The sequence below is a fragment of the Centropristis striata genome, chromosome 5 (assembly GCF_030273125.1).
Source record: "Centropristis striata isolate RG_2023a ecotype Rhode Island chromosome 5, C.striata_1.0, whole genome shotgun sequence".
NCBI lineage: Eukaryota > Metazoa > Chordata > Actinopteri > Perciformes > Serranidae > Centropristis > Centropristis striata.
In genome coordinates, this window is record NC_081521.1 from 5,185,504 (window position 1) to 5,204,928 (window position 19,425).

Here is a 19,425-nt window from a genome sequence, read left to right on the forward strand (position 1 = left end):
GAGGAGCACATCAGGCAATGCCTTTAAGAACAGCGCCACATGACGAAGTGTCAAATTTACTTGACAACAAATTCCTTTCAGAGGAGTGAAACTGAATATATGAAAAGGATCTCTTTGCTTCAATGAGTGTGACAAAGGAGTCTGGTGTTTTCCATTGTCAAACACGTACCAGATGACCATCCTTGTGTCAACCCTGATTCAGAGCAAAGCAAAGGTAGGTGAGAAGCTTTCTACAATCTCTGCGGTTGAAAATGCTTCAGTGATATGGTCAATGTGGGAAAAAACAGTGCATGCTTGTGTAAGGCTGTGTGTGAAAAATGTTTTGCTCGATTGCCTCATAAAAATATGAGAACATGGAAAGAATAATCATGTGACAGGTGACATTTGCATCATGTGCTCCTGCATTAACCACATGCCAGCCACATTAATAGTTTTATTAGATTACAATAATTTGATTATCATCAGCGATCAAGTGGGTTCCCGGTCACCATCACAGGCTGGCATGGTAGTCTTTCAGCTTTGAGAATAACTTTTTTACCTTTCTATTTTTATATAAATATTTAATTAATTTAACCCATTGAGGCCTAAAACTGCCTGTAAAACCTCTGGGTGATTTTAAAATAACCCCCTAAAACCTGAAGTTTTTCTGGAAATTCAACAGAAGTATCAAATGCTTCTACTAAATAATAGATTTTTCAGCCTCTGTAGCAGATAGAAATGAAATTCAAAAAGTATTTGAGAGCTTATACAAATACTACAAAACGACATATCCGATTTCCAGGCTTCAATGGGTTAATAGTTAAATACACATTTTCTTACCTCTCTTGTCCTGGTAATCAGTTTTAAAAGTGTATGCAGCACAGCTTTGATTTATGGGAAATTATAACCCATAATAATCCCGACAGTTTTAGTGGATAATGGACTTGTTACATAAATGAGAAACCTGAAACCAGAGTAAAATTATTCAACTCAGCGTTATATTAGGAACAGACAACAAAATATGAATACTTCTAGCCTCCGGGCTTTCAATTGCCTTTCGCTTAAACATGTCAGAAACCAATCATGAAACTAATAAATCATGATTGTTTGATTTAATTATGAATGGCCATTGAGTCCCGCTGGCGTCTGTCACAGGTCAAGTGAGTTAAATGGGTTAATTATTGAGGAATACCTCCTGCTGCATACATTTTGAGGAACTCCGTGAACTACCCGTCAGCAAAAGGATTTAATCCATTTGCTTTGAAAACCTTTTTTGCCCAATTAGGAGGAAATTTCATTAAGCTTTGCCTTGAACTCGGTTTTCCTTGTTAAATCATTTAATTGCTCTGATGTACATTTATGCCAGTCGAATGCAACGGCAATAGTGTGGCTTATTAAACGGTTATGGAAAGCACACAGTATGGCTCCTTTCAGTCTTATAAATCATGTTATATTATACATTTTATAGAAGCTGCAGTAAACTCGAAGGAGTCAATGGGACAATTACCAAGAAAAACTTTCCAGTGCATACATTTTGCCTGCAGTTTGAGGAACATATGCTTGTCACCATGTTTTAATCTTCAGTAGAAGGATTAAGTCCATCTGGAGCCCATTTCACTGTTACAGCTGCCAAAAGGTGCTTGGTAGCAGGCACATCAGCTACGGCAGGGCGTGCATGTTTTCTCTCCCAGGCGAAGCCTTCGTGGTGGAGGGCACTGTTTGACCATAAGTGGGACTTATCTAACACGGGCTAGGTTCCTCTGAGGTCACACACAGTTATACATCTGTCACTGATAGCCTTTCAACAAAGAGGCCCTGCGCGTATTGCAGAAACCTGAGTCAGTTTGCACTGGTGGAAAGAAAGTTACTGTAGCTGAGCAGCTTGTTTCCTTGTGTATTTGTGCTTTACTCAACATTTTATTTATTACTTGGATGCATAATGTTTAACTGTGTTGGCGCAATTAGGAGTAAAAACCATTAAGGTTTGCTTGGATTTTCTCAAAAAAATAATTTATAAGAAAAGATGATCATAGTCTGAGAGAAGAGACTACCATGTGGAGTATATTCATACCGGAATGGTTAAGGTCAGGATGCTTCATCTGCACTTAATGGTGCTATCGTTGAGTTGGTGGTTGGCATTTGTCTTTGTTTGTGTGTGCTTGTTCTGCCCAAGTAATAGTTAATCCTCTGGAGTCCATGAAAGCACCGGCACATTACTTGAAGAAGACATAAACATTGAGTCTTGCCATCAGCTTCCCTCTAAAGTTCTGGCTTCAAACTCCATGCCAGATTTTTTTTTGATGATATTCAGCCAAGTAAAAGAGAATAAATGTAAAAATGTAAAAGTAAAAGAGATAATGTCAAATATATTTCTTATAAAAATATAGAACTAGATATTATCCTAATTTCACCTGTTATATGTTATATATGCAACCTGTATTCATATTGCAACATTTAAAATTCTGTGTTTTGAAACGTAATTTTCAAGATCAGATTTTATGTTTTCCTTTGTTTCTTTTGGGTTCAACATTTTGATCAAGTAAGTCAAAGTTAAAAATTAATTACCAGGACATATAGGTGAGGTAACGCTGAAAAAACTGATGCCAACTTGGCATGGTGAAGATTTTTAACAGGTTTTTTTAACAGACATAATAGCCGAAGATTTCATAGGGTTAAGTCATAGCATTTTGAATGATTTAATGAACTTTCCAGCTAAGTAAATATGTATGTGTGTGGGGGGAAGTGAATATAATGTGTTGTTGTGTTAGTTGCAGGTAAAGTGTCTGTGTGTACTTATGTTCCTGAGCTTCCCTCTGACTATGGCTGAGGTTCCTGGTCCATGCAGACACTCCATCACGAGGGAGCACCTGCTGACAGTCAGGCATCTGGTAGGTGTTAAAACACTTTTTGTTGAACCAACATCAGAAACAATGTGGCGACCTGTTGCACGTCCCAGTGGGAAATCTTTTCTGTTGTTGTTCCTGATGGATAACCATTTGACGACGTTAGAAGCACATTTTGTTGAATCAAGATCGGAAACAACGTGGTGACTTATTACACGTCCCAGCGTGAAACCTTTTCTGTTGTTGTTCCTGCAGATGGACAACCAGTTGAGAAGCGGGTGCTCGATAACCTACACATTCATAGAACGGCGAAGTTTGGTAAGGTAACATTTGTTTTATTGGACTGTTTCCTTCCAAAAACCTTGGCTCACCTTCCAACTTTCCATGAACTGTATTGTACTGCTTTCATGTTTATTACCTCGTTTCCTGATTTTCAACAGAGCAAATGTTGCTTTGTGAAAGCTGCTTTACCCTGGATCTTGGAGCTCCTCACCACCCACTTCAAATATAGTCGAGGTTCAGTCAATGATGGCTACGTTCAGTCCCTGAGAGCACTCATCCTCAACATCTACTCTCAGAAATGTGTCCCTCAGATTAACGAAGAGGTTGAGGTGAGTGTGTGTTTTTCAGAGCACCTTCTGAACACTGAAGGATTATTTTTCTATAATATAAAACATGAAGGAGAAATATGTGATGTGATGTGTGGAACTGCCCAGTGTGAGGAGATAAATCTGCAATTCTTGTGAAAATAGTACAAGTATGTTTCCTGGAATTTGCTGCAGGACAAGCCAGAGAGTTTCGAGATGCTCTACAGAGGGTCGACTACAGAGGCGCTGCAGAGGGTTTCGGAGGTTCTGTCTGTTTACTGGGAGCTGGTGACGACAAGCAACGCGCCAGTAGACTGGAGATGCCAGCACGAATACTCGGAAATCTTTGGCTCTACCACGGAGCTATACACAGAATCAACCGCACAACATTTTACAGGTGGGATTCTCTTCCGCAGAAGTTCTGCGATGAGTAATGCAGATGTGTGGAGCCACTGAGATCACAAAACGTGTGTCTTTTTCTACAGACAGTTATGAAAGGAACTCAGTGAAGGCCTCGCAGAGAAGACCAGTCACAGATCTGTACAAGCTCGGCTTCATTATCGCCTCTATCTGCGGAGGACTGCTGTTCATACTCACTCTCTGCTGTCTCATCACACAAAAGGTACCAGCATTTCTGTTTTGTTTATTCCCAAATCACATGTACCCTAATAAAGTTTAGCCATGCATTCCAATCATATTGCATTTAAGCAAGGCTTGGCAGTCTGCCTGTGCTCTCTGCAGCACTCCCTCTTGCAGAAGTACCAGCCCCTCGCTGCTGAAAAACACTGTGCACATCAAAATACAATGCAGACTAGACTTACTGCTGAGAGCAGACGTGCTAATTTGCTGCAGCATGCGCATAAAAAGTCTGCATATGCAAATTTTTCTTTTCAGACCATAATAACTTAAAGCAGTGGTTTTCAGCTGACTGAGGCTCACAAGCCAAATTTCTTAACCTCAACTAATGTCCCTAATAAAATTTAACATTCAAACAACTCTTAATTATTTAACAAAATGAATATCGTAGCAACCACAATGTTTTCATTCCTTGTTAAAAGCATGAGACCCAAAAAAGAGCTTATGAACCTGATCAATTTAATGTCCTGACACAGTAACAGCTGTTTATTCCTGGTGAAAACAGTGGTGTCTCGGTGAATAGGCCTGTTTGTAGGTAAAAACATCAAAATACACATTTAGGGTTTGTTTTTTTTTACTACATTTTGTCTATTTGTGTCTTCAGATGTCTTCCGTTTGAACCAAAACGTAGAAAAAAACGTAAATCTACTTAATTTAAGTTATAAACTGGGGAAGTTTCATGGTTATATCCATTAGTTGGGTTGTTTGTCTGTAAATACAATAGTCACATTCTTATGAAAGCGATATCTCCAAATCTGGCACAAATGCACTTGGACTCAAAGATTGATTTATTAGATTTAGGAGGTCATAGGTCAAAGGTCAAGCTCTCTCTGACGCCTGTCTGTCCCATTCTCATGAACAGGATATATCAGGAGTTTCTTCTTCTTCAAATCTGACCCTTATATGGCAACAAAATGACACACAAATTTTGAACCTGGCTTTATCCATCGTTCAGATTTCTCTTTTGGAAATAAGGCAAATTAGCACATAATAACTAAATGCTTTTTACAAAAGTTGGTGCCTTATTGTATTAATTAACTGGGTTGTTAACTACGCTCTGTGAGGCTGCCTGGCCCTCCTTGAGTTATATAAGGTGTTTGTAGGGTATATATGAGGTGTTATACTGGCTCTACAGGACAGGTTTCATCAGTCAGAGCTCCTCACAGGGTAACAAGTGGTTAAGAAGACAGACCAAAGGAAAGCTGGGAATGGTTTTGACTTTGAAAGTCTTTAAAGTCTCGTGTTATGGTCGTAAAGTTGCTCTGTGTTTGTGCTCAGTGTTTTGAAAGTTAGATAAGCTATTTTTATTGATCCTTGTGGTAAAATTTGGATTCTGCTCCTGACCTAGATATGGATTTCGGAAACATTGGTAGACAGAGTGCTTGGGCACAAACCCCTAATTCTTAAGCCAGAGCTTTGATCAAGCAGTTGCAGAATTGCAACTGGCCAACATGTGTGTGATGGATGTGTGTCAGTGTGTAGCACCTGCAACTATAGTATCTGCAAGGACATGTGAACTGCACATAGAAAGGAATCAGTTGGTAGGTAACAATCACAATGACACACTGAGTTTCGTGGTTTCATAAACATGCTTCACATTCACATTTAGATCACATTACACCAGAGGGAGATTTAGGTCAGTGATTTTCAGCATACAATCAGATTAGAGCTCCACACAAGCGGGGGTCAATGGCAAAGAAATAGCTCCAATAGTTCGGCTCTTTCAGGTTAATGCGATAATAGGACTTCTTAGGAGTCAGAAGCTGCTTCCTTAAACACAGGGTTTGATTATAGCTGAAATCAGATTGAAGTGTTCAACAAGCTGGCAGAAGCAGCGAAACAGTATGTCGTACCCGGAGGACAAATAAGGAATGTGAATCTGGTAGGCAGACAGTGTGGGACAATGGTGAGACTTGATGTTTTGGGTACCAAAAATCACATTGACTTTTAGATTTGATTTGTCTTAATAATAAAAAAGTGGAAGACATATATTTGCTTCCCCTCGTGAATCTGTTTCCTTGATCAGAATACAATCCCATTGAGCTGCAAAATAACAAGACTAGCCAGCTTGAAAGAGCAAGTGGGATTGACTGGTGTTCAAGGTGTTGATAGTTAAAATAGTTTTTAACACACTAGAGGAGATGTTGCGTGGCTGGTGAATGCTGAAACGTTGACGGCTTGTAAATGCAATTAAGTGCTTGATGTGGTTTATAACTTCACACTTGTGGAATGTTTTTCTAAGCCTGTTAAATGTGCTTTCTCCTTTTGTTGATTGGGGCTGATCCCTTTATTTCCTCTGCTTGTTACTGGTCTGCTTTCTGTCCCAGTTTGTGCGTACAGGTCCCTGCATGCCAGCTGCCCCTTAAGGCAGAAGCTATTGTGCACTGATCCCTCTCAGACTTTAATTAATTTCATCTGTGTGCTCAGTGAGAAGTGACAATAGTAAGATGCAAGAGCTTTATACGCTCTGGAGAAAATGGACCACATTGAAGCGATACATTGACAAATTAGTGCAGATTAAAACCTGCAGAACCTGTCTGTTTACATCTTGAATGGCACATATGATAAATTCACTTATAGTTAATCGTGTCTTACATGCACAGCTATTACCTCTGACAGGGAGATTGTGTTTTTGGTGGAGCTTGTTTGTTTGTGAACAGGATTACGAAAAAACTACAGGCCCATTTGTATTGAAATTTGTTGGACAGGTGTATCATGGGCTAAGGAATAACTGTTTCATGGTCTGAATACAAACTGCTTCTCCCTTTTTATTACTTTGAGATAGTGGGCTTTCTGCTGCATTATGGTGGATGTAGAATAATCAGAATAAAATAGCTTCTTGATCAGAATAAAATAGCTTCTTGATCACATTTAATAGCTCCACTGATCCATTTCATTTGCTTTTCATTGTCACATAAAACCTAAAAACAGCTTTCTATGTTTTCGTTTAACACATAATCTTGTTAGTAGTGGCCATCTTGTTTCTCTAATTTAACTTTATATCAAAAGGGGTTATATCATGAAGAATGTAGGGCAAACCAACTCATTAAGTTTTATTGTGGGCTGCCTAAGTCAGATAACATGTGATTCAGCAAATCCTTTAGATTTGGCTCTCCTTCCTATGTCACATGCAGGGTCAGTGGAATATCCGTCTACCCCTCTGAGTATTGCCTTCAGCATGAGAGACAGTAGTAGTAAGCAACAAAGCACAAGCAAGAAGATTGTTGTGCACATGTGGGTTACACACGTTTTTTTCACGCAGGAGACTGGGGTTGAGAAACGGTTTTGTAGACTTCGTTGACTTACTCTTATTGCTTTGTTTGTTTGTTTTTCCAGTTTTAAGTCGCAGTTTATGGTCCATTTGTGGCAGAAGTCGTTCTACCACAAATGGTTTTCTGGCAAAAAGCTCTGGAGGTGTAACTTCCCCCATGCTGTCCAGTCAGAGCAGACTGTGCTTTCAGGAGGAGGGGGGGGGGGTTATAGAGACAGACGCAAAAACAGAGCGTGTCAGACAGACAAATTCAGACAGACAGTATGGAGAAGAATGTGTTTTTGAGCACTAAAGCATGTAAACATGTTCTAGTAAAAAACCCAAATACAAGTATGAATCTGAATCAGCAACTTCCCAACTTAGGAGATGGGACGATCCCTTGAATGCACCACTGGCCTGCAGGAGGTCTGCCCCCTCTGTTTGTTTTTACTTTCTACTGTGACTCAGCTAAATCAGCTGTGTAATTGCAGGGCGCACCTGGTTTTTATATCTTCACAGTTTATGCGCGAAAGAAATCTTGCAAAAGTCAAGTAATCCATTTATTTATCAGTGTATAGAAAGATTGACGAGACTGAAGAGCTACAACTTGGCGATAAACGATAAACTGATACATGTGAGCGCTGTCCACTTGTGCACCTTCAGGCGTAATGGCAGTAGTAAAGTCAATGTTTTACTGGAATCAAGCATATAACTACAGAAAGGTCCAAACAGGAGCCAAACACAGATCTTTTCAAGACTTGGAGGAAAACAAACTGTCTCTTTTTCAAAACACCTGGAATTCCCATCAATATCGCACCGTTTCAACATACAGCCCTGAAAATGCTTCCAAAGAGAAGTTTATTTTGATGGGATCATCTTGAAATGGGCCGGTGACTGGCCCCACTTTGGGTCACCACCCACCGGGCAGCAGATATTTGCTTTGTCTACAGGGGTGAGAGTAACATAAACATTTCCTGGTCAAAGACTTTAAAGTGAGGCTTGATTTAAAGCTACTTATTTGAAGGTGGCGGCAAAAAGCGTTTATTATACACTCAGTCAAGGAGAATGTAGCCTATGCCACAGCTTGGAATCACAGCAGTGGTTTTCAATAACAAGTTCTCTTGGTGGAAAATAATATTGAATCAGCCACAGAAACAGTTCTACTTCTTGCAGCATTACCTTGTCATATTGTGTGTTCAGTACGCTCAAAGTATGTCAAGTTTTTGCCAAAATATCACTGAATACAGTTCATTTTGTCTCAATCTCCTCCAGTTTGTTTCTTAAACTTGATTTGTACGCCTGTTACTTTGTGAATTACTCAATAATTACTCACCACGTGTTCCTGTTGGTTTTAGTTCATTAAGTATTTTTCTTTCCAAAACAGAGAAGACACAACCCTCACAGATCAAGATCGTATACAAACTCAAGGTAAGAAACATCCTGAAGTACGAAATTAAAATGAGCAGTGTTTTCAAGTTTACCGACTAACTCGTGCATTCCTTTCTTTATCATTTGGATTAAAGCAGAGACCTGCAGGACATAGAGATGGAGCCACAATAATGTGAGTATACTCTACCTACATCTGTTACTGAGAGTTAAACAGCTGGAGCTGGCACATGATTAAATGCTTCATCGCCTGTGTCTGCCTCAGTGTAAAGTATGACTGCAGTGCAAATCCATCTTCTGTATTTTGAGTCGTTTTTTTTCTCCGCAGGCAGTATAGAGCACATCGCAGCAGCAGCCGACAGAGCACTGATGATGCACATTTTATCCATCATGAACATGTTTTCACATCAGTATTGTGTGTAATCTATCATGCTCACCTATTTAATCAGAAGCTTGGCTTTGACTGAGAGCAAAGATGGGCCTTATTTGGAATAATATGGTATGTATATTATGTTAATGCGTTATGTATTGCAGATATCTTTTCACTAAAAAGTTTTATTTTTACACTAGTTATGTATGTTGAATAATGTGTCTCCATTTGCTACCACTTAACCAATTGTTTGTAATGTTGTTTGCCAAACATTTCCACAAGTTATTTATTAGTTTGATGCTATTAAATCACCTTATTGATAATAAAGGTTCCAATAAATACCAAATCCAAAATATAATGATTTCCAGCAAACGGTGCATTCTTAGATGAATACAATGTAATGTCAAGTAAAGAGCAGGTATTGTTAAAGGAGTTGGGTTACTTAATAGCCCAATCATGTTGCTTTTACACTTTATGAGCAGTCAAAAGTGTTCCACATCTTTGCTAAAGCAGTCTTTCCCACTGCACATAAAGCAGCTTAGTTTACACTCATCACAAGCTTTCATTGTTGATCAATACGCGGCCAACTTCTTCAATTTATGATTTGTATATCCAGCTTTCAACACAAGCTCAGAAGAATATTCTTTTAATGATAGAACACCCTGAGCTGTTGTTACTGGCATTGAGGCTGAGATACGATCCTGATAGATACACACTAGACGCTGCTGCAGCTACACAATAAATGTCTTCAGTGCACATGGCGTGAGAGGAGTTGGTGGGAATAATTTACTACTTTAGTTTACTCATAATTGAGTATCATATTTATTATTGCTGCATCGTGGTGGCAAATTACAGGATGATATTGAGAGAGATAGCAGCGCATGGGACTTTCACTCATGATGGTCAAGCCTTATGTTTCGTAATATTAAATTGCGTAATGTCTGAGTTTGAGATGAATTGGACAATTCCCATTACATGTATGAGTTTTGGACAGAGGATCACATTAATAACTTCTGTCTAAAAAATCCCTCATGTGATTGTGTGCATGTGTGCTGGCCACTTATTCTGTTGTTGAAGAATCTGTGTAGGAAGCGGAGGAGGGAAGAAAAAAAAAAAAAAAAAAGGACAGAAAAACCTCACAGTTCCCAGCCCGCAACCACCGCAGAACCGTGTGTAGTCTGCAATATATCTTAATCTATAACACACTTAATATAAGTAGCTACCGCTTATCAGTGTGCAAACCACTGTTGCACTGGCAGTAATATATTCTTCATCCGGGGACTTTGCTCCATTACAAACAAGGAAAGTATTTCTCTAATTCAATTTAGTGCCTTTCTGTAGAGGATTAAAGGCAGCTGTGCAAGATGAAAAGGCAAGTTGTCTTCAACAATAAATATGTGGGAACTGCCTTAGACCCGCTAGAGTTTTCAAGCTGCCGTCCCTTTTCTCTCCCCCAATCTCTCTGCCTGTTTTATCTTAAAATTAGAGGAGACAGATGCATTATTGCTGCTTAAGAAAATATTACTTTCAGTCATTAGGGCCACAAAAAACTATGGAAACAGATTTTTATTATTTTCTCTGATGTAATAATGGGCACATAGTGGAGGATTTCAAAATAAAAGATTAACTTTCCTGCAAAGTAGATACAGACACAATGTTTTGTCAATACTATATTATAAATCCTAACATTAGCTTACTGACACATTCATCAGTGATAAACATTACAATGCACATTGGCTCAGAAAGTGTCACTAAAACAAAAAATAACAGTTATTAGATACAGATAATACAGTCTTAATAAAACCACTCTATGATTATTTTTCGATAATTCTGAGGTTTTTCTCCCGTTATGGACACAAACATTTGATCACACAAGTTTAAATGTTATGTAATCTAAAATGTTTTGGAAAAACCTTCAAAGTAAAAGTATTCTGGAGATGAGAAAGTACCAACAGTACTGGCAGTGATATTATGTCAGTGTGGCCTTGCCAAATAATAATAATAATGTGAATTGTGGCTGCTCAACCTGCTGTTTTATCACCTTGTGCCACATGGTGGAGGCAAAGATCCAAGCTGAATCTCACACTGATGATAGGAAGTTTTAAAACAGGTTATACTTTGTCAAACAGAACATGTTATCATCAGCTAAATCGTCTTTACAGAGTGATTTTTTTTAAAACCAGAACTCTGGAACGTCTGGCCTTTACTCATCGGACTTAGTCATCCATATGTCAGTCATCTGGATACGTGATTACACAGCTCTGGTATTTCCCGTTGACTAACACTGGAACCGTTTAATAGTTTGGAATAATATTAATAGCTCTCATAACAGTTTAACAATACGTTACACAACATTGATACAAAAAGGAAAGGAAATGTAGCGACAGGTAACAAGTCTAGGAGGTGTTACAGCTGGAGAATCACCCTGGATGACTTGAGAGAAACCAGAGACAGAGAGAGTGAGAAGGAAGCGCTACACATCAATAAAACCCACATGCCGCAAACAGTAGGCAGCCTCTGCAGGAATGTCTTTGGCACTGATCTCGTTGGCATCCAAACGCAGCATTCTCAGCCTGGAGAAGTTTGTCATGTCGACTGTACCACAGAAACTGGTCAGGGAGAACTCTGAAAACGCACAAGAGGAAAGAAACATAAAGTTCTCGTTGTGGAACCAATCTCTTCACAACATCAGTGTCCTATCAAACCAAGCCAAACTAAATAAAAATGAGTACTGCTGTATATTCCTGCTGGGACTTTAAGTATGTCTGTGCAACAAGGCCGGATTTGGTTCTCAAATTACTATATTAAAGCAACTTTTTTTTCATTAAACTCAGTCGTGACCATTTTTCTGGTGTTTTAATTATTTTTATTGGGTTGTTGTTTTTATTGAAAACATTTGTCTTTCATAAGGTTGGTGTGGGCTTCCACTGCAGAAAGTGTTCGTGGAAAAATCCTCCTTCAGGGGAAGTGTATAATCTTTTAGTGTCATCTAATGTTTGAATTTTTGGCTTTTGTTGTGTGCTTAGTCCCAACAACAAAAGTCGTGAATGGTGTTACATCACCATTGTGTGTGGGTGGCTAAGAGTCCAAAAAATAAAATGTCCTAAGACAGGGAAATGACAATAGGAAGGAATAGCATGGATGAGAATGGATGAGTGAAAAGATGGAAACAATATGGGTGAACTGGTGCATGTCCGAACTTCATTTAAAACACAGTAGGGATACACAAATCTAACTTTTTCCACTCCATTTGCCACAACATTACTGAACTTTGGGTAATGGCCAATCGGATACTAGTGTTTGATTCAGAAAGTGTATGCCTCACTGTATAGTAGTGGCTGGGGAAAATTTTATGAGTAAGGCAACATTGGGCCGGACTTTAACTGTCCCAATCCTGACAGTAGTACATGAGACAGATAGTCTGTGAAACGAGAAGGTTTGAGCCTTAAAACAGCTTCCACCAGGACATTAAATGTTCATCTGTAGTCGTCCCAGTAATATTTGTAACTTAGACACTGAAGTAGCATATCACATGGCATAGTAAGGCTATAGCAGGGGTGTCAAACTCAAATACACAATGGGCCAAAATTTAAAACTTTAATAAAATCGTGGGCCAACATTGAACAAATAAACCTTTTAATATATACCAAACATGTTTTGCTTTAACATTAAATATGGAACCAGCAACGCTTATAAACATACAATATATAACTAAATAGTGCAGACATGCAAAATCAAATTTCAAATAAAAAACACATCAATGTCATTCATTTACAATAATAACATAATAATTTGGGATTGCCTCGCGGGCCAAATAAAATTACACTGCGGGCCAAATTTGGCCCACGGGCCAGAGTTTGACACCCCTGGACTATAGGGTCAAATCATTGAGGACCGTCTGTGATTGCAAAGGCAAAGACGTTAGAGCTCTGGTAAACGTGTGCATGAACAGAGGAGAAACCGTCGTCCTGCTAGTATTGAATTGAGGATTCGTGGATTTAATTGTCTGATTTTTTTTTCCCCATCATCTGCCGACACCCTTGAAGGTTGCACTGACATGTGTTGCCACAACAAACAACAATTGCAATTTTGTTTTGGAGCAGATGAATTACTACAGCCAACAGAGCTATGGCAAACTTAGAAAGTTCCAAGACCACCCATCACTCACTTTGACCAATTGTGTAAATCTGTCATTCATTCATAGGATTGGCTCCAGCATTCACCAGCTCGAGCCAAAAGTAATGTTCCTCTGCATCCTCCATGTGCTCGCAATTGCTTTTGCAAGAATCCACAATGCCTGAACAAAAACAATCAAAGCCGAGCAGTCTCACGCGCAGCTGTCAATCATGTCAATGACTGCTTGTGAACTCAAACTGCCAAACTTGGCAGCGCTGATCAAATATTAAAAGAAATTCTGTTACTGCGTTATGACCCGGCAGCCATTTTGAAAACAGTCGAGCCAAAACCAAGCCCTGCCCTACTCTTGTTTTGTGATTGGTTGTTGAGCTTGAGCCATTTGGAGCATTAGGAGGAGGCAAAGGAACATGATTTTTTTCACAGGTTATTAGCTCACATGTTACTGTTAGGATATTGAAAAGAAGGTATTCGTTCTAAAAGTTCCCCACGGAACCTTTAAACATTTATTTTTAGCTATTGTTATTTACATTTAGTCATTTAGCAGATGCTTTTATCCAAAGTGACTTACAGGAAGAAAAGATCTGAACACGTGTAAAAGCAGGTTTTTATGTCACGGCGTTACATCTAATTTCGCTGTTATTTATTATTAAAATATTGACAATCATAATTTTTGAGTCACTATCAGCCCAATATCTGATATAAGCATTAATATTAGTGCATCCCTTAAACCCACACAAGCAACTGAAGCTCATTAAGTTGCTGGAGTTGCTTACTACGAAGGACAAGAAGGGGTTAATGATGATTCAGATCGTAATTTGTCATATCCGATCATGTTGTGAGGATCAACAGTTTAAAATTTAACCAGCATTTGTGCCATAAAATTTAGATTAAGATTTATGAGACCGTGTGTTGTTAAGCACTGAGTTTATAACTGTGTGAGTAGCAGTGTCCTGCTTTGCCAAGAAGCAGTTGAATCAAGGCAGAGTAGCTCCTCATGTATATGATTTTTAATGAAGAGAACTGGCACTGACAGAATAAAAAGGAAGGCACGTGAGCTCAGCGTTGTAAATTCACAATTTCAGACTTGTTGTAGTATGAAACAGATGCTATTCGGCTATTTGATGTTATTTTTCATTGTTAAAAATAAAAACATGTTTATTACTCTTATATTCCCAATGAGACTTTTTCATTCTTTAACATTTAGGATTACTATATTACTTTTATAGTATGTGTTATAGGAACATATAGGAAAAGTGCCCATACCTTTGATCTTATTGGCTTGTAAATAAAGGTTCTCCAGGTTCCTACTGACAACAGGGATCTTCTCCAGTTTATTGAAAGAAAGGTCAAGCTCAACAAGCGTGCTGATATTGAAGACATTGGATGGAAGTCCTTTATCAGTCAGCTTGTTATGAGCCAACCGGACAAACTGCAGTTTGGGATGCATTGTAAGAAAGCCTGCAGGCACACTCTCAATGCTATTAAACTCCAGGTAGAGTTGCTGCAGCCTTTCTGGGAGGTTGTCTGGGATTTTTCTCAATCTGTTTTTCCTCATATCCAGCAGCGTCAGAGACTTCAGTCCCTTGAACACACCTCCAACGTCCTCGATGACATTTGCTTGGAGCTGAAGGGTGGTGAGGTTGACCATCCCCTCCAATGACTTGGATTGGATTTTTGAGATCTTGTTGTTTCCGAGTCGCAGGTCTGTGATGGACTTGGGCAAGTTGGGAGGCATACGCACAAGTTCATTGTGATCCAAGAGGAGCCGGTCCAGGTGCTTGAGTTTGCTGAACACGTTCTTGCCAATCTTGTCTGAGTTAAGCTGGTTGTGGAACAAAACGATCCATACCAGATTGGTAGCGTTGTCAAAGACGCCATCGTGAATGCCTGTGATCTGGTTCCGCTGCAGGTAGACATACTTAATATGTGAAGGGACATAGGGCACATGCTGAAGGTTACGGCTGTGACAGAACATAGCTGTGGGGAAGGATGAGGGGCAGTCACACTCCAGGGGGCAGTCCACATCCTCAACCCTCCAGCCAGCGTGCCGCCGCCGCCCTCGCAAATGGGACAGCCACTGGATCTGGCTGTAATGCTGGCAGATGCTCAGGTCCACAATCCCCATAACGAGGAGCAACACTGTCCACATGATCACTGATAGGAACCCCAGGAAGGAAAGAAAATGAAGAAATTACCTTCAAAACTTATTCCAAAACACATATTTGAAAAACTCGACTCCTCTCTGCTCCACATAAATGTACAGTAGGTACAATATACCTACCAGTTGGTTGATCAGACACGATGCCTCCTCCCTTGTGCGCTTCGTCTTTGTCTTCCTCAGACTGAGTGGAATATGTTGTTGGTATAGAGTAAATACCCCCCTCTCTAAGCCCCAGCCTCAGACACCCACCCTCATTAGAGGACATACATTTTTCCAGCTTGCATGTAAAACCTAAAGCACAACATATCACCTCCAGCCATGTCAATATCAATCCCATCTGTGAGTTGGTGCAGACATCTGCTTTTTAACTGTTTTTCTGCCTTGCTGTCTCATGCCTTATCATTAAGACAGGCACTTGAAGTCTGGCTTGCTGTTTATTGCAGCAGTGTGGGGGTTATGGAGAAAGTGGGGGTTTATGGTATAGAAAATTTAACAAACATGCTAGACGCTGTAATTAGGGGTGTTTTCTTCCTGATACAGCTTTGTAAAAGTGCCTCCACACGCCTTATTTTTATGGCACCTACATACAGTACTGTGCCAAAGTCTTAGGCTGGTGTGAAAAAATGCTGTAAAATAAGAATGCTTTTTAAAACAGAATTGTTATTGTTTATCTTTTATCAATTAACAAAATGCAAAGTGAGTGAACAGAAGAAAAATCTAAATCAAATCAATATCTGGTGTCACCAACCTTTGCCTTCACCAGCATCAATTCTTCCAGGCATTTTTTCACACCTGATCTCTTTGCTTTTTGTTTCCTCAAATGGTAGCAAACTGGATCACATTGCTCCTTTACTGGTCAACCTACAGGAGCAAAGGCCAGATCCAGAGTTTATATACAGAAAGAAAGAGTAGATGTGCTTTCTATTTTCTTTTTATGCGGGAAAACTGTCTAAAACAAAGAGTAGATGCACATACTTTATGTACAACTGCCTTGAGGGCAGACTTGAATGTAACTCTTAAATTGTGGCATGTTTTTTTATTTTTCCGCATAATTCACTGTATGTTTCAACATGTAAAAAGTATGAGAAACCCTGTTATTTGCCCACATTCATTCTCACACTCAACATGTTTTCCATCTTCCTGACCCAGTCCCTGCCTGCTTCAGGTGCTCACTACTTTTGCCAATTACAGTGTTTAAACTGTGGAGAAAGTTAACATATGTTTGTGCTGGCGCCTGAGGACGAGAGCAACGCTATCATCATGCTGGCTGATGATAGCTTAACAGGCCTTACGATTCATGTGCTCCACTGGAGCAGGAACATTGGTTTGGAGTTTCAGGGGTTACATTTATTTTCTCTAAACTGCTTCCTCAGTCCCTCTGAGGAAGTAAAAGAGTAGGTCCTGATTAGAAAATGGAAGTTGTTCAGCACATAATAGACCTTGATAACTAAACAATTACATGAGAGGAAAGGGGAGCTGAGGATACACAGATGGGACTCTTTTGCAAGTACTTGGCGGGGTTTTAGTTACAGCATTCTTTGGCAAAAAATGTCCTTTAGGTTCAAACTGTACTAATTTCTTTCCTCGAGTGATATAGTCTATGGATGTTGCATTTTGCAATATTTAAGAGGCACTGCCTGTCAGAATATTAGAACTGTAACAGTAACATAATCAGTAATCACAAATGGCAATACTCCTTCACATGTGCATAAAAAAGCAGCTGTAACTGGTGGGGGAAATGAAAATGTTTGCAGGAAAACAATGTCCCTTTGATCGTTAATGTTTTAATCAAATAATGTGCAAACCTACCTAAATCCACTTAACACAGCAGGTACTAAGACAGTTTCGTGAGTTTATGTGTGTGTGAGTGTACCACAACAACAGTCTTAATTAAAACAGGGTGCAAATGCTGGAAATGTTTTCCAGCATCATTTATTCACAGATCTAGCTACAGCCTGGAAAGCCTACTAATATATGGAAACACACAATAAACATTCACCCCTGAGGCGTTCTGCGTATGTGAGCTATACACTAAGGTAAACCTGAAACTATTTCTTGTCATTAATGAATTTCACTACAAACTACAAAAAGGTGGACTGTAATCAAATGCAGATTGATTCTTCTATGATGTGTATGTATGTGCATGAATCCAAGGCCATAAATATACTATTGGTAATGTTTAGTTTTTTATATAGATTACAGCATAGACTCATAGCACCAGGTGTCTCGATTTTTTGGGGAGAAAATTGTTGTTACATCATGAGCATGCAGACATATTAGACCATTGTAAAAATGCATGCCATTTAGCCTTTAGCTAACATTTCCTGCATTAGAAGGGTTTCAGATTGCAACCTTATCCTCTGGCCTCACTTTGAGGACACTTCAAAGCTTTTTGTCTTTCTATATTTTATTTTGTAAGTTTAATAGTTTCAGGTAAGTTATATAGCTACCCATACTTTCATTTGTAAAAAAAAAAATGTAATGGACATTAAAAGGAACATTACATTGTATTCCATTTGTTACTCTTTCTTTGCTCTTACGTTGCCACAACTACAAATGTAAGAAAAAATAAGAAGCATACACCGTGTGCAAGTAATGCATATTTAATAAATGCAGCAAGATTGTGTACAGTTATAGAGGAGCAATAAACCTTGCCCTCAAAATTAGCAAACTTTCCTAAAAAAAATAAAGACCTACACTTGGCTGTTGAACTGTGGCTTGTTAGCTCCCCGGCTAAGCTTAGTGGGGATGTTTTCAAGCATCTTGTTATCCCTTATCATCATAAAGCAGTTTTTCATGTGGTGGCTGATTTATGCATGGATGGATGTTCTTAGCCTGGTTCCCATCTTGCCTGCCTCTCATCTGCTTGTTCTTGCATTCCCTCAGAGTGACTAATCACTGCAGGGATGGAGCTCAACAATCCATGGACTTAATCATTGTAAGAGTCTCTTTAACGCAGAGCCTCAGTTTAAGATGTTAAATACAGTGGTGCTAAGTGGTGCATAGCCAAAGGACAGGGCGGGCTGGGGCTAGCTTGTTAGCATGCTTATTTCAGTATCTCTGCAACACAATACAGACACTTCTCTACCAGGCGGCAACCTCCGGGTCTGAGCAGTGAGGCAAACCAGGAAGTGCCTTAAGCTTTGTTCTGCCTAAAATTCCATTCAGTGCTGACGGTGGCTGCAGAAGCATTTGGGTCCATTCATTTCAACACAACATGAGAAAACTTCTCACTTGATTTATTACCTCAGACATTTTTGTAGGACAACACTGTGGTCTCAGTTGCTAGTAAAAATATTCTTCAAGACAATTTGATGTTGCTAGTGTAAATAATGGCCCCATTTAAAATAAAAGATAAAGAGTCGTATGATTTTGGGGTGTGGCTACCTTTGATTGACAGGTCACTAACAAGGAGAACAATACATATCCACTGCACTGTGTCAATAAAGTTAACGTTATATATGTACACTACCGATCAAAAGTTTTAGAACACCCCAATTTTTCCAGTTTTTTATTGAAATTCAAGCAGTTCAAGTCAAATCAACAGCTTGAAAGGGTACAAAGGTAAGTGGTGAACTGCCAGAGGTAAATAAAAACAGGTAAGGTTAACCAAAACTGAAAAATAATGTACATTTCAGAATTATACAAGTAGGCCTTTTTCAGGGAACAAGAAATGGGTTAACAACTTAACTCTATGGAGTCTCGAGCTATTTTGTCAATTTTTTAATTCTTTTCATGTCTTTGTAAGTCATTTTGTGTCTTTTTTTGGTCATTTTGTTTCTATTTTTTTTACTCTCAAAACACTATCATGCTCAATAAAGAATTTTAAATGTTGCAAATGTGCATTAATTTCAGAGTACACTGAGACATTAAACTGCATCATTTTCAATTAAATTCTGGAAAAGTTGGTGTGTTCTAAAACTTTTGACCAGTAGTGTATATAAATTAACTTTGACTCTTTCACAATGTATTTTCACTTGATGACAGTTGACAGTTTATTTGAACGTTTTGTTCATTAAAAATGTCTTGTTCAGTGTTTGTTGGACTAACAGACACTCCAAGGAGTCACTGGTCAT

The 19,425-nt window shown here is 39.1% G+C and overlaps 2 protein-coding genes across 2 annotated transcripts; one reads left to right on the forward strand and one right to left on the reverse strand.

Moving 5' to 3' along the window:
- Nucleotides 1-44: 44 nt before the first annotated feature.
- csf1b (colony stimulating factor 1b (macrophage)) lies at nt 45-9,761 on the forward strand. The gene is made up of 9 exons (XM_059332718.1): nt 45-214; nt 2,748-2,867; nt 3,078-3,140; nt 3,263-3,433; nt 3,605-3,806; nt 3,895-4,031; nt 8,680-8,723; nt 8,819-8,856; nt 9,010-9,761. Exons 1-8 carry the CDS (start codon nt 173-175, stop codon nt 8,853-8,855), a joined length of 816 nt encoding a protein of 271 aa, XP_059188701.1. The 5' UTR covers nt 45-172; the 3' UTR covers nt 8,856; nt 9,010-9,761.
- Nucleotides 9,762-10,274: 513 nt separating this feature from the next.
- Nucleotides 10,275-15,492, reverse strand: fmodb (fibromodulin b). The gene is made up of 2 exons (XM_059332717.1): nt 14,452-15,492; nt 10,275-11,676 (listed from the first exon to the last, which is right to left on the reverse strand). Exons 1-2 carry the CDS (start codon nt 15,335-15,337, stop codon nt 11,525-11,527), a joined length of 1,038 nt encoding a protein of 345 aa, XP_059188700.1. The 5' UTR covers nt 15,338-15,492; the 3' UTR covers nt 10,275-11,524.
- Nucleotides 15,493-19,425: the final 3,933 nt, after the last annotated feature.